This window comes from Strongylocentrotus purpuratus, unplaced genomic scaffold (genome assembly GCF_000002235.5).
Source record: "Strongylocentrotus purpuratus isolate Spur 01 unplaced genomic scaffold, Spur_5.0 spur5_contig_861, whole genome shotgun sequence".
In the NCBI taxonomy this organism is placed as follows: domain Eukaryota; kingdom Metazoa; phylum Echinodermata; class Echinoidea; order Camarodonta; family Strongylocentrotidae; genus Strongylocentrotus; species Strongylocentrotus purpuratus.
The window spans coordinates 4,682,609-4,697,834 of record NW_022145570.1 but is presented as its reverse complement, the minus strand read 5'-3'; the positions used below and the strand labels follow the sequence as shown (position 1 = coordinate 4,697,834).

The 15,226-nt window shown below is 38.1% G+C and overlaps 1 protein-coding gene across 1 annotated transcript; it reads left to right on the top strand.

The window, feature by feature from the left end:
* Positions 1-4,180: 4,180 nt before the first annotated feature.
* Positions 4,181-15,226, top strand: LOC576664 (THO complex subunit 4-A). The gene is made up of 6 exons (XM_030999679.1): positions 4,181-4,590; positions 6,090-6,251; positions 6,658-6,805; positions 7,857-7,926; positions 11,660-11,933; positions 12,886-15,226. The coding sequence occupies exons 1-6, from the start codon at positions 4,342-4,344 to the stop codon at positions 12,895-12,897; spliced, it is 915 nt and encodes a 304-aa protein (XP_030855539.1). The 5' UTR covers positions 4,181-4,341; the 3' UTR covers positions 12,898-15,226.

Sequence of the window (15,226 nt, the reverse complement as noted above, 5' to 3'; positions counted from 1 at the left end):
GCGAGCGAACTCTAGGGGAAATTCAAGAAAAGGGGGGCTCTAAGCCGCCTTGAATTAGGGTTGCATGCGGGGAAAAGGAATAGTATAGTCACTTACAGGCGCGTACGCAGGATTTTTTCAAGGGGGGGGGGGGGGGGGGGGGGTAAGAGGACACTTTTTTTTTTTGGGGGGGGGGGTATCGAAATTTGAAAATTTGACATTTTGCTCCGTTGGGGGGGGGGTAAGGTCATCTTTTTGAGGTCAGCCATGGGAATTTTTTTTTTTTTTTTTAATAAAAAAAAAAAAAAAAAAAAAAATCCAAAAGGGGGGGGGGGTTTAGGGAAATTTAGGGGGGGGGGGTTTACACACAAAAAATACCAAAGGGGGGGTTTAACCCCCCAAACCCTCCCCCTGTGTACGCGCCTGGTCACTTATCAAAACGGGGGAAAAGGACAGTCAAGAGAAAAGAAAAGGTGCTCACGTCACAGTAAAAAGGTCCATTATCAGAGGAAAAATTTGCACAGACTTCTTGCACCTAAAAATGGACACTCACCAGAGATGAAAAAAGGCACTTGTGAGAATCGGAAATGAGGAATCTGTTGAACGAAAAGATAGGCACCTGTCAGATTTTAATAGGGGTAGCCTATTTATCAATATGTTTAAAAGGGGCATTTTGGAAAAGTGGAAAAGGCTCATATAAAAAATGAAAAGGGGAACTTATATGAAGGAAATACGGTAGGCTACTTATTACCACTATATCAGAGATGAAAGGTTGCATTTAGGAAAAAGAGAAGGGGGTTCTTATTACGAAGGAAAAAGTACACTTATCTTAAAGGAAAAGGGGCACGAATCAAAGTATAAAAAAGGGCAAAAATATCAGAGGTGAAAAGGGGAATTTCTCGCACCTGAAAAGACGTAGTCACCAGAGATGAAAAGCGAGGAAAATGACAGTTATTAGAAAAGAAAAGGGGCACTTGTCATACGTAAAAGGGGGCTTTTGGGAAGTACCTGAAAAGTGGGGGCACAGTGCCCCCTCGGGCCTTCCGCCTCTGGCATAATAGGCACAAGTGAGAAAAAACGGAAAATCATGTCATTTCAGCAACATTTGTAAATGACTGCTATCGAATTATAAATATTTTTATTTGGGGGCTACTGCCCCCACGCCCCCCCCCCCCCGCATCAGTACGCCAATTTACATCGCTGCATATTATTATACATGTATATGCATGCATGTATACTTAAAGTTCAAACAATTATTATTGATGTATTAAACCAGTTGTCAAGAAAAATATCAAAAAGTCATATAACTAGATGAAAGAAAAGATTTCGGACTCAAAATCTATTTATCAACTATTATCAATTTGTAAGCCATATGTGCATGCAGCCTTAATTTCCTTTCTCTTGGTACTAAATGATGCCTTCGATTTCTATTGATTATGGTCAGTGGCTGAGTGGCATAATGAGCAAAAACTTTTGGGGGGGGGGCTGACAAAAAAAATCCGCATCACCCCACTCTTACATGCAGGCCCCGCTAAACGTTTTTCAAATTAGGGTCTAGGGGCAAAGCCCCGGCGGGGGGTCAAGGGACGGAGCCCCCGAAACTCAAGGGTTATGGGCATCAGTGGCGGATCCAGGAATTTCTTACCGGGGGGGGGGGGGGCACCAAATTGCATGGGGTGAAAACGATGAAGCGACAGAACGAACCTTTAGCGGCAAGGGAGCGGAGCGACCAAGCGGAGGTAGATCTGGGAGGGGTTCTGATCCCTCCCAAGTATAGGAAGCATTTACAATTTTAGAACCACATTAGACGCATTTTCAGGCACTTCCTGGAGTAATTAATATGACGTAAGACTGCTTTCTCCTACCCCCTCCAAGAGTGAGGGATCCTTTTGCAATTTGAGAACCCATTTGGCGCATTAATGTCCACCGGCACATCCTGGAAAAAACCCGAGGCCTTCTGATTGGTTAGAAGTTAGAGAAAAGTGATCTCTCACGAGTCGTTGCTGCACAATGTATAATTTAAAAGACGATGATCCGGTACTTCACCAGTAGTATTTGCAAACATTATCTCGAGTGTATAAATTGTGTTGTTATCAGGGGCTTCGCTAGACCTTTTGTCGTGAGTGACAAAACTAGCCACCAATTACCGACAAATGTATTAATGCCAATGTCCCAATGTTTACAAATTGAACCCTATAAACCCGGGGCCGTGACCTAGTTTATTTCTCAGTTTTCCCCCTCCTGCGCGAAGCTTTGACACTTCATTAAGTGGAAGCTTTCAAGTTTTATTGAATTATTAGAGAAAGACCCCCCCCCCCCCCCCCCCCCCCCCCCCCCCCCCCCCCACCAGTACGCCAGTGATTATGGTTAAATATGGGATTATGGTTTATCGTGAGTTATATAACAAGCTTTGAAAGAAACCGGTGGTAGAAGCCGATGAAAGAAGCTTTTGAAAACTAGAAATGTATGAATAATATCTAAATGTATTAGAATACGATCGGCTTTACGGTTTGGCGGTAGAATTGTGGGGATAGAATAGCGCAAGGCTCTGTGAGCACGCGCGCTTGGTTTGAGTTCGTTGGTTCTACGCATCGAAATCTTGGTTTGAGTTCGTTGGTTCTACGTTAGAGGCGCATTTATAGTTATTATATACATGCATGCATGCAAATACGTATAAGCTACGTGACATGGGAAGACTTTCAACATTACAGATTGATATTTTTAAATAAATAATACTTATCAAACATCTTTAGATGATTGTAGATTATCAATTACATTTTGAGACATATTTTAATTATTACAGACTTGGAAAATAATCAAAATACGAGAAAAGATATAATTTTCTTTTACTTAATCTTTACAGATTGGCAACATGTGAAGCCGTATGAAACTGAAGAATTCGACATGAAGATTGTGCCAATTTAGCGACCATATAAATAGTATAACGATTTTTACTTTTTGCAGCTGGGAAGAAAACAGCGTCTGTGCAGAGAGAGAAGGTTATCAGTATAATACATCAGTGATATCAACCTCTTTTAAGAAAAAGGTATAGGTCACATTTGAAGGCTAACAAAAATGAAAAGGTTAAATTCCACCAGCATTTGAAAGATACTAATTCAGAGCTTCCCTCGAAACGAAAGGGCTTGAAAATATCTTTTTGTGGGAAAATGATAAGGACTGTTAGTTGTCGAAATCGATTTTAGGGATTGCAATCCTTTTAGTATAGTCTGATTTTCAGACCCTTGTACCGAATGGTGTACGTTTTTTGCTGCGCAAAGATTCAATTAGTTTAATTACAAGAAGTGAGTTACTGATGTAGACAACTATGCTTTACCCCTTCAGCTCACGTACTATGCCAGTATTACTGAAGAAAAAAAAGTCAGTCAATTGGACAGTTAAGTCTAGAAAGTAAACAGGTTTCCTTGCATAATTTAAGTAGGACACTGCATGTTTAAATTTCACAGATACGTGACAAACATGACATATTCATAATTCCTGCAGCTTTCTAAAGAATTTGAAATTGGCTGCAAATGGGACATATTATACAGTACAGAAGAGAAATATTCACATAAACAAATTTTAGTTTCACATTTTAAACAAATCGCAAAAAAAAAGAATTTACATTTTCCTCGATCAGCTTGCATGAATATTTCCAATCCTTTCTTTTTTCTTTTCCACGATAATATTTCAAAATTTCCTTCATGTGAAAAAAGGGTCATGATTAAAAGAATGGCACTGATATAATTATATCGATTGCATAGAGGACCGGGAAAAATCACTGAGACAGAGCTAGTCTTCTTTATTTTAGATCAAGGCAATGAAAAGGAAATTATTATAACAAAAACTGAGTGGGACAGAAAAAGAGATGGGATATGAGAAACGATATGACTCACCTGGCATTTACCTGCCAGTAGCTGCATATATATGTTTGACCATTTTATAGTCCTTCATTTTGAATTACGTATAGGCCTATATTTAAATGTGTAGAAGATAAGGCCTATTCTTGGGAGAAGAAAAAGTGCAGAAAAAATAGATCCATGCATCATATTTTCCTTGAATATATCTGCCAGATTTTATAATGATAAAGTGAATTTTACTTTAATTTTCAAATTATCGTCTCAAACAACTTGATACAAGTTGTTAAATTGGCAATCAAGACAAAGCCATATGACGCCACGGTTTGATTGTATCGTTCGCTTATTTCTTTCTTTAGACGCGACGCCAAATTCGCGTACAATTTAATACAGCGTGAAACCTCCTGTGTAACGACATCGCGTGTTAACGATTTTTGAAAATTGTAGGGTATAATTGAACTTTATTTACATCGATATAGAGTCCCTGCAAAAGGGTAGAAACAACAACATGAGCGGTGACAAGATTGATATGAGCCTTGAGGACATAATTAAGACAAACAGAGGAAATCGTGGCGGTAGAGGAGGAAGAGGAAGAGGTGGAAACCGTGGCAGGGGACGAGGTAGCGGCGGCGGTGCAGGTCGTGGTGGCCGTGGAGGCCGGGGTGGAGGAGGCGGAGGCGGCGGCGGCGGCGGCGGACCGATGAGAAGACAAAGAGGTGGTGGCGCTGGCAGAGCTGCGCCAGGCCCATACTCACGGGTAACTGCAAATATTTAACGTGTTCACTTATTTTGAGTTTGAAAAGATGATCGAGAATTCAAAGATAGAAGTGATAGATGAGATAAATAAACTGTTCGACTGTAAATGATAAGCTTGACGAAGATGACTCAGCATTGAGAGAGAGAGAAGCTAGAGTCGGAGCAGAGTCAGACTCGGGGGATACTAGTCATACAAATCTGATATTTTGAATCTTCTAATTTTAGATTTTGACTTAATGTAAACTGTAGAAAGAATCTAGACTCCTAAGTCTGAAAGTCAATCTGAAAATGATAAGACAGTCAATGTGCCGTACTCATAAAATGTTTTGACAGAGAGAGAGAGAGAGACAGAGAGAGACAGACAGATACATGTTGTAGACTGACACAGGTCACATCAATTGGCGTAAAGTTAGACCTTGTCAAGCTAAGACTAGTAAAGCTCAAGCAATTGCTTAAATCTAGACTATCTAGGTCTAGGTCCTATCTAAGTATCTATACCTGCACAACTACAGTAAGTAAATATTTTGCAATTTTGCTTGTGTCATGTGCTCAGACTTTCAGACTCGAAGGTTCTCCTTGTCGAAACAGAAAAGTTTACAAATAGGTCTCGCCCATTCTCTTGGTTACATTTGTTCTTAATTTATTCTATTCCTGTACAACATTTGTTTTCTTCTTACAAATACAACTTATACAAGCATGAACATGATGCCTTAAGTTTAAACACAAACAACGGAGGGTGAAAAAATATGTAAGAACAGGCAGAAGTTTTGTTCAATGCATACATGTTTTAAAGAAAATGCTTGCAGTTGTAAATTTCAAGCAATTGTTTGCAGACCTGTAGCAAGCAATTGCTTGTGCTTGCTAGCACAAGCTTTTACTTGCAAAGTTGCAAGCAATTGCTTTTTTTCTTTGCATACAGATTCAAGCAGAAGGCGTCACTTGCTACTTTTATGCATTCACTACAGTCCGAATGTCTGGCAATGCCAAACATACTTTACTTACTTTACTTTAATCCATCGATGCTTGTAGGGCAATGCCTGTTCATCGATCATTGGGTTAAAAACATTTCCATCTCTCTTCGGGCGTAAGTCTTATCAAGTGAACATTTGTCTTTCATACATACATGTATGTTTAAACTGGATAGTGATGTGTGTGCATGGAGCAGAATCAGTTCTCAATTTGAATTTCTCTCTCCTTCGGGGTCAAAGACGGTAGGTAGATTCTTCCAGTGTTTGTCTAGTCTGTTTTTGAAACTACTGTACATGTATTTACTTACTGAGATGAATAGCATAAAAAGTGGGAACCTTTCAAATCTACAGAGGTCCATAACAAAAATCTCAAAGAAAATGGGGGAAAATAATACCCTTTTGAGTTCTTTGTCACGAATACTCCATGTTTGAACTGTACTTGTATGATTGAACACTTGGCTATCACTGATTAATTAGGTAAATTTTACATTTTAACATTTTTTTCTGCATGTTTCTTTTGTATTGTGTTTAGCCTAAACAGATGCCTGATCAGTGGCAGCATGACATGTACAGTGAAGGAGGAGCTGGAGCTGGAATCAGGAGACAAGGGGCTGGATTGACAACCGCAGCAAACGCATCCGGAAAACTGCTCGTTTCAAATTTGGATTTTGGTGTTTCAAACAACGATATTGAGGTTCGTATTAAGGGTACTGGAAAACTGAAAAAGAGCTCTGGTTAAAAATAAATACAAGTTTTAACATTGATGAAATCTTACTTGTTCTTTACTTTATCCCAAAGGAGCTCCCATAAACAATAAACAAACAAAATAATTTGTTTATACTGATATGCGATAAACTGAAATTGACTATTGTTTGTTTGATGTTAATTTGAACCATGTTGTAAAAGATTGTTTCAGCAGTGCTACATGGAAAGAGCAAATCTCACTTTCAAAAAACGAACAAACTGTCAGTTTGATATCTTGAACTTGTTTGAATTATCCTGCTGTACACATTCAGTCCTGAATGTTTTGATCAGCATTCTGATATGTTATTTTTACAATGATTAACTTTCACAAGCTCCTCATAATATTTTGACCCTAGGAATTATTTGCCGACTTTGGAAGCCTGAAGAAAGCAGCAGTACATTATGACAGGACTGGAAGAAGTCTTGGTACAGCAGACGTTGTCTTTGAAAGAAGAGTTGATGCCATGAAGGCCATCAAACAGTACAACCAAGTGCCATTAGATGGTGGGTCTTAAAGTATATTTTCCTGATACTTTGTGTTATTATATAATACAATACAATACAATACAATGAACATTTAGGGCGCCATTCCCATAAGGCTCAGAGCGCTAACATCAAATAATATTATTGGTCTTTACTACATATAGTAATTAAAGGCTACAATTAGATATTCCATATAAAATATTAAATTCAATTGATTAAATTAAATAATTAAACATAGAGGAGAATTCATGTAAAGAGATGAGTTTTCAGAGCCTTCTTAAAAATATCGATAGAGGCAGATTGTCTGATGGACATGGGGAGATTATTCCACCCTTTGGATGCTGCTACCGTGAAAGTCCTATCCCCGGCTTGGACACGTGTAATTGGATAATTTAGACAGAGGTTATCATTTGAAGATCTGAGATTTCTGCTTGGTGTATATAAAGTTAAACAATTAGACAGGTAATTAGGAGCTAGGTGGTGCAATGATTTATAGACATATAAGAGTAATTAATTCATCTATTCCTGTAGTATGCTAGGAAGGATGATGGGTCAAGAATTCTCTTTTCAATATGTTTGCATTAAATCCAATTAAATATTGTGTATGGTTATGTGAGGAAGGGGGAAGTGGGGTGTTAATCGACATTGGCTAAATGCATTATTTATTTTGCAAACTCTTTCAGTATTTCCAAGTATAGAATACCAAAGTGTTGGTGGTTTCTACCAATGTAGCACTGAACAATGGTGTGTTGATCACATCAGCCACAAACACTGAATTTTCCTGCTCAATCCATTGCTTGGATGCTTTTGTGTCAAATATCAGGCTCTCTTTTTTAGAACCAGTAACCTGGATTACGAATCAATATGAAGTAAGAACTTCCTTTCTCTATTGGATGTATATATATATTACATAAATCATTAAAAGCTGATTTTGGTGAAGGTGTTATGAGCACAATTTACATGTAAGTGCCTCTTCAATAGATCTGTCAAAATACAAGAAGTTGAATGTATAACCATTCTCTTTCCTTCTTCTCCTCCCTCCCCCACCCCCCCCCCCTTGTTATTCCAACAGGTCGAGCGATGAATATTCAGCTAGTGGCTTCAGCCAATGAGATTGATCCAAGCCCGATGCAGTCAAGACCGTAAGTTGATCTTGAGCTTGTGATCCATTGCTTCTACTCTGAAGCCTGTTTTGGCAGTACTTATTTGTGTGGGTCTGTTGCTTTGGTCACATCAAACACTGATATTTGGAGCGATCAAATGTCCCTGTTGGCCATATTACATAACAGGACCAAATAAGTGTCAAAATCGCTAAAACAGCATTATGATAACAATTCTACAAGTTGTATAACTTTCAAGAAATGAAGGTGTAGTGCTATCATTTTTTGTGAGAGGAAATTAGTTTCAGCTTTTGAGTATATTTAGTGTAGGTTAAATTCACTGGCAATTTTCATGGAGTAAGCCCCACTTGATGTAGTGTGATTGACTATTATCGTGGCTAATTGCTTCCTGGAAAAAGTCTGATTGTTCTTGCGATGTACCTTGCTACATCCTGTTTTGAGATTAGCGTCATATCTGTGCCTATTGTTGTTTTAACCCTTACTGTACTGGGGGGGGGGGCCTGGGAGGCCCCCCCCTCGACATTTTCGGAGATTGCGCCGCAACCGCTTGAAATTTTGAATTGTCGTTTCATGACTTTTTTCCCTCAAGTCTTACGCACGTTTTGATACCATTTTCGTCGCAATCGGATATACCTGTGAGGTGTTACATAACAATTAGTATGCGCATGTCATCAAAAATATGCTATAATTGCATATATTCATGTACAAGCAGAAATGTGAATACAGGTTTAGATGTATTCCTTCCTAAGTGGGTGATATGAATTGATATTGAATTGCTTTTATATGTTTCTCAAAGTAACTTGATGTATTCCAGAACAAAAGAATACATAAGAAATAAAAACAATAGATATAATAAGAAATAAAAAAACAATAAAATACATTAGAAAATAAATATTTGAAAATCGCATCAAATTTGCATAAATTATCATTATTAATTACATCCAAATAAATATTTTGTGTTAGAAAAGAAGTTTCATATGAATAATGAGTTTCAACATTCAAAAAGTGAAGTGTGACACGTTTTCTGTAAAATGCATAAAATTAGCATTTTGCATAATTAATTAGGCTATAACGACAAAAATTTGCATATTCGCAAAAAACTAATTACACCATCTTGTTCGTTACGTAAATATCTACAAACATGCAAATTTTCGTGTTCATCGGACATCCGACGGCCGAGATCATAGGGGGGGCCTCCCAGGCCCCCCCCCCCCCCCCCCCCCCCCCCCCCCCCAGTCAGGAGGTGCTCAAAATAGCCCAGTACAGTAAGGGTTAATAGGAGGTAGAATGTCAGTAACCTTGTATGACATGTACTGTCTGAACACTCATGGAGACATGATTCTATAGGTTAAAACTTAGTGAGAATTGCTATATCCTGGTATCAATTTAAGTCTCACAATGGAACAATGTGCGAGGATTCCTGAATAGCTCGATGACCACGCCTTTTTAGTAGGGGGATTATGGTTATTGTAGTCCCTCTCTTCGTTTTGGAGAGCTTGTACATGTAACTCTTTGTTGCATCACTGAAAGATATAACTGATACTTCTACCTGTCGGATAAGAATATCAGTCCTTGAATCCAGTGTAATGTCCAGGGGTGGGGTGGGAGGGGGCTCAATGCATGCAGCAGTTTAAATTTGCGAAGTGGAAAGTTGCAATCCCACTTTGGGGTGAAATCAAAATGATGTGAAATAATGAAAACAATATAAATAATAAATACTTGCATCACTATATTTTCAGTATTAAGCTCTACAAAGGAATTTAAATTGGGAATATCATATGCTTTCCTGCAAACCCTCCCGAATAATCCGGAATATCCTGTTTTTCAGGATTTTTAGGACCCCAAAATCTGGAATCTCCCGGATTTTCAAAATTTCGATTTTTTGTTTTTATTTTTTTATTTTTTATTTTTATTTTTTTTGTGTTGCTTAAGCCAAATTAAGCTTGTTTTATCATATGCCGCGATGTGAGAGTTCACGTCTTGCGTGCGTTGAAGGGCTGCATGATTGAGCAGCGAATTTGTATTCGCTTTTTTGCACAGATTTACCGGGTATTGCCAGTTACACTGCCGCTGCATGTGCGAACGCCTGTTAAGGGTACAGATTTCTTATTTTCGAAGACATACCATGCTAAAAATTCTAAATTCTCATTTTCAAATGTTGGCAGGTATGCATATGGGGTAATTGTTGCCCCTTAAAACTATCGGCATACAGTGGATGTTCATACACAATTTTCTGACTCAATGAATGAATGCACAGCGCCTCTTGAGTAAAAATGTTATAGCTTTGACTACTTCCTTACAATTCGTATTTCCAATTTTCAATGATTGTTGGTTGGTTGGTAGGTGTTGGGTTTCATTATTACCCAACAATAAGTACATGAACATCTTTTGTAAGTAAGGATTATCACCTAAAAAGCCTAATTTGTGTAATCCAGTAGTCTTGACCAGTAGGGGCTACAGTTACCCTGACCCACGCCAATACGACCCGTTTGATATAATATTGACCACAGGCCACAATTACCCTGACTCACGCCAATACGACCTGTTTGATATGATATTGACCGCGGGCCACAGTTACCCTGACCCACGCCAATACGACCTGTTTGATATAATATTGACCACAGGCCACAGTTACCCTGACCCACGCCAATACGACCTGTTTGATATAATATTGACCACAGGCCACAGTTACCCTGACCCACGCCAATACGACATGTTTGATATAATATTGACCACAGGCCACAGTTACCCTGACCCATGCCAATACGACCCGTTTAATATAATATTGACCACGGGCCACAGTGACCCTGACCCACGCCAAAAGACCCGTTTGATATAATATTGACCACGGGCCACAATTACCCTGACTCATGCCAATACGACCTGTTTGATATAATATTGACCACAGGCCACAGTTACCCTGACCCACGCCAATACGACCTGTTTGATATAATATTGACCACAGGCCACAGTTACCCTGACCCACGCCAATACGACCTGTTTGATATAATATTGACCACAGGCCACAGTTACCCTGACCCACGCCAATACGACCTGTTTGATATAATATTGACCACAGGCCACAGTTACCCTGACCCACGCCAATACGACCTGTTTGATATAATATTGACCACAGGCCACAGTTACCCTGACCCACGCCAATACGACCTGTTTGATAATAACATTGACCACAGGCCACACTTACCCTGACCCACGCCAATACGACCCGTTTAATATAATATTGACCAGGGCCACAGTTACCCTGACCCACGCCAATACGACCCGTTTAATATAATATTGACCACATGAATCGGCTTAATGAACATATTCATGAAGAAAACTTGCATTGGGCGTGAAATGCGCATGGTATCTCTACACAGTGGTATGAAATATTCAACCTTATCATGGAAGAATTTTTCGTTTTGTATCAAAGTTTGGAAAGGAGCAAAGAAAGAAAGTGAATTGATGAAAACGCTTTGTCATTCAACATCAATGCATTGCAGTTTGCGCAGCATGCAATGCAGTCATTTATATTGAGTTGTAAGTTGTCTCTTCATACGGCTCAGCATTTCATTAGCTTCTTTGAGATTATGTTGGTCCAAACAATCCGCATTATAAACATGCAGAAAAATTTTCTGCCACTTTCTCTTCAAACTGAAACCAGCCATAGATGTAATCTGTAGATCTGTAAGTGGCGATTTAAACCTACTTCTCCAGAAAGTTAACTGTATTATAATTCTTTTTGCCCACGCAGGAGACAGCAAGGGGGAGGAGGACGAGGAGGAGGAGGAGCGCGAGGAGGAGGAAGGGGAGGAGGAGGAGTACGTCGTAATCAGGGAGGCAACAATCAAGGGGGTTACAACCAGGGCAGACGGGGTGGAGGAGGAGGGGGAGGACGAGGAGGTGGAATGAGGGGTCGTGGTGCCGGAGGTCGAGGGAGAGGAAGGGGTCGAGGTGGTGCAGGAGGTAATAAACCTACTCCAACTGCAGCTGAATTGGATGCTGAATTAGACGCGTATAATTCACAGGTGAGTGCCATTCATTAAGGGAAGGATTATGGGCTATTTGCTGGTTTCCAAACACTTCTGGACATATTGGATAAATGCATTCCAATTTTGTTTTCCTTAATATTTTTAAGGAACAAAACATGCTAAGGGTTTCTGAATTTTCTTTCTTTTTTGTTTTCTTTTTCACCTTTTTTTCAGTCCATTCTCTAATACCTTTTGCCTGTATTTTCCCCCTTACATATTGGACTATTTTGTGTGTTAAATTCTGAATTATTTATTTTCTAAACTGTCCTGCATTTTGTTAGATTGAAAATATATTAACTTCTAAAATGAAACTTTCTCCTGAGTAACTGAATTTAAGATAAACTTGAGTTCTGGTTAATATTGAAAATAAATTCTCACATAATCTAACAAAGTTTACACTAAATGCTCAAGATTACAAAAACATGACATGTGCCAAACAATTTTGGTAGAAAGTGTATAGTGGCTGAGTAATGGGTGGGGGAGACTGTAGGAGTTTTGGCAAGCTTTGGCCATGTTTCATAAAACTTGTTATCAATAACAAATGCTAAATTTCTGTGACATACTCGCTCTCAGCCAATCAAATGCCAACATTTCAGTAGCTTATAACAGTTATTGTATCTTGGAACAAGGTCTTGGTCAATGAAAACAATCAAATCAAAGAAATTTTCAATATCCATACAATCATACTACTCATCACCTTTTAGACGTATTTCAACTTATTTCAATATGTTAGTATTAAGTGTAAGGTAGGAACTGTTTTGTACTTGTAATGCATAATATGTTTGTTGCTTTGATAGAAGAAATACAGTGTATTCAGAGTCTCTTGTGATCAACACACAGTTTCACTTTATAAATGGGCTTTTGATCCATGCTATGCCTATGGTTTCCCTCTAATCTACAGTGTATAATAATAATGTTCATGTTGTTCCTGGTTATTTATATTTAACAGATTGAAAGCTAGACAGAGTTCAGATGTACATGCCAGCTACAGTACCATATCAGGCTGGGACAATGACGATCAGCTTATTTCCTCTTTTAATTGGTAATTCTGTAAAAAAAAAAAAAAACAGTATTCCAAATTGTGTTTTTGATCAAAGGGTATGATACTATCGAGTTGGTTCCTCTTTATTCCTTTTAATTTTTTTTTTTAGGTCATTAAAATTTCACTGATGATTGTAAACTTGATATTATGTTCATGATACCAGGCTACATAGCAACTTACTATCAACTATGTCGGATCAACTTTCATGTATTAATTTTGTACATAAAACTTAGCACTATTCATACATGTATGAGTTAATGAGTTGGTAAAATGCCTAAAGGATGCCATGATATAAGATACACGGATCAATGACTATATTTAGGGACAGTGCTGTTCACAGCTGTGTATTTTGACCCTGCTTTCCATGTTCAGTGTATTTTTATGTTGCAGTGGCATTCACAAAAAGGTGGTTTAATGCATTATGTCTGAATAGGGCTCTGAATGTGATATAGATTTTTCATGTGTAAGATCTCTTTGATGTTTCACAGAGACCACCCTAGTCTATGACCTTCCTTGTCAATGACTTTGTAAATGCTATGTTGATCTTTCAGACAAAATGTGAATCAATTACTTTCTTGGTCCTGAAACCCAAAGCAGAGCAATTGATTGTACGATTGATAACTTTGTGCAATCAATCTCAAAAAGTCAATTGTCCGATCCTTTGCTAAGCTTTGTGTTACGGAACCCTGCAGCCAAGGTTTTCTCGGCATAACTTTCAGTGTAAGCAATGTAGATGATATGACTAAGTACCATGGAACCGCTTACACCGTTTTTCAGTTATTGCTATTTGCTGTATCGTCTCCAATTCAGGAACTTGTTTTTATTGTATCCCTATTGCACTGTCATCTTTTAATGATGTACATGTACTTTGTTCCCTTCCCCGGCTTGTCCCTTGAAGCGCAACTGCTTGTACAGTCAGTTATAAAGGTTTGGAAACCGCTTAATTCTTGGTTGAGCATTATCTTGTTCATATCATGTATCTTTTGCCAACTAAACACTGTAAGGTGGAAGAAACAATGTAGTTTGATATTACCTATATTGAAACACTTGATGATGCTAGGTCAGGAAAAGATGAGACAAAGAGAGAGAGAGAGAGATATGGGTCTTGTTGTGTGATATAAGTATTGTAAATATTTGTCCATTTTCCTGTACAGCAGGTAATTTTTTTTCCTAATATTATATTTTACACATACAAAAAAGACAAAAACCTTTTGAGTAATATGTAGAGAATGATATTGTGATGTGTGTAGTGTACCTTTTTTATAAAGCGGTTTTAATTCTTGTTCTGTATAGTAACGCTTTGATCTGCAAGTTGAATATTTTTAATCGTAGTACATACAAGTATAGTTTTTTGTGTTTTTTAAAGATATTAATAGTGACTTTGAAAAGGACACAATTAGGTGCGTAGCTTTACCCCTTATTTCTTTTCCCAACAAGTATGCCTATTTATTGCATTTAGGTTATTATTCCAAGGCTAGTGAGTCCATTTTCAAGCCCTGGATTACATGCTTGCACTGGAGATCATAAAGGGCATACTGTAACTTATCCTACGATAATTTCTAACAGTATAAATTTTATATAACCCATAACTACACCATCCTTTGTAAATTCTTGGAAACGTCTAGTCCAGAAGAATTCTTGTCTATTTCTTGTGCTACACATTCAGATCTAGACAATGATCCTTTTCTTTTATTTACTTCAAGAGTGGTGAGAATCCATTAATAGAAAGGAGCAATTTATGAAGGAAAAAAAGGTGATTTTGACAACATTTTCTAGTCTGCTCGTATAACATGATTGATAAAAGACTCTTTCTGGCCATTGTATAGAGATATCAGGAAGCAACATCTTCAATCTGGAACATAATGGTCAAAACATGTCTAATGGTATGATGCAAGTGGAGAAAGAAAAGTTTTAAATGACCAATGGCTGATATGGCACTGTGATTGTACTTTTATAATTACCCTCAAATCAAAAGATTCATCAATTAGTCCTGTGAGTAGTAGGCTTGAATCTAGTCTGTTGTCATAATGTCCCTTTGTGTAAGACGGTATCCCCAAAGCTAGTGTCATTGGCTTCGTGGAAAAATACACAATTATGCTCCTCTTTGATATAAAACAATTTACTGTTAAGAAGATCCCCTTTATGTCTTGGTGAAGAAAGAAAAAAACGTACCATACTGTGATGATGTCTTTTGCATCCGTCACTTTGTAAAATTTCTTGTTAATAAATTGATCAGCGAGTAGTTGGA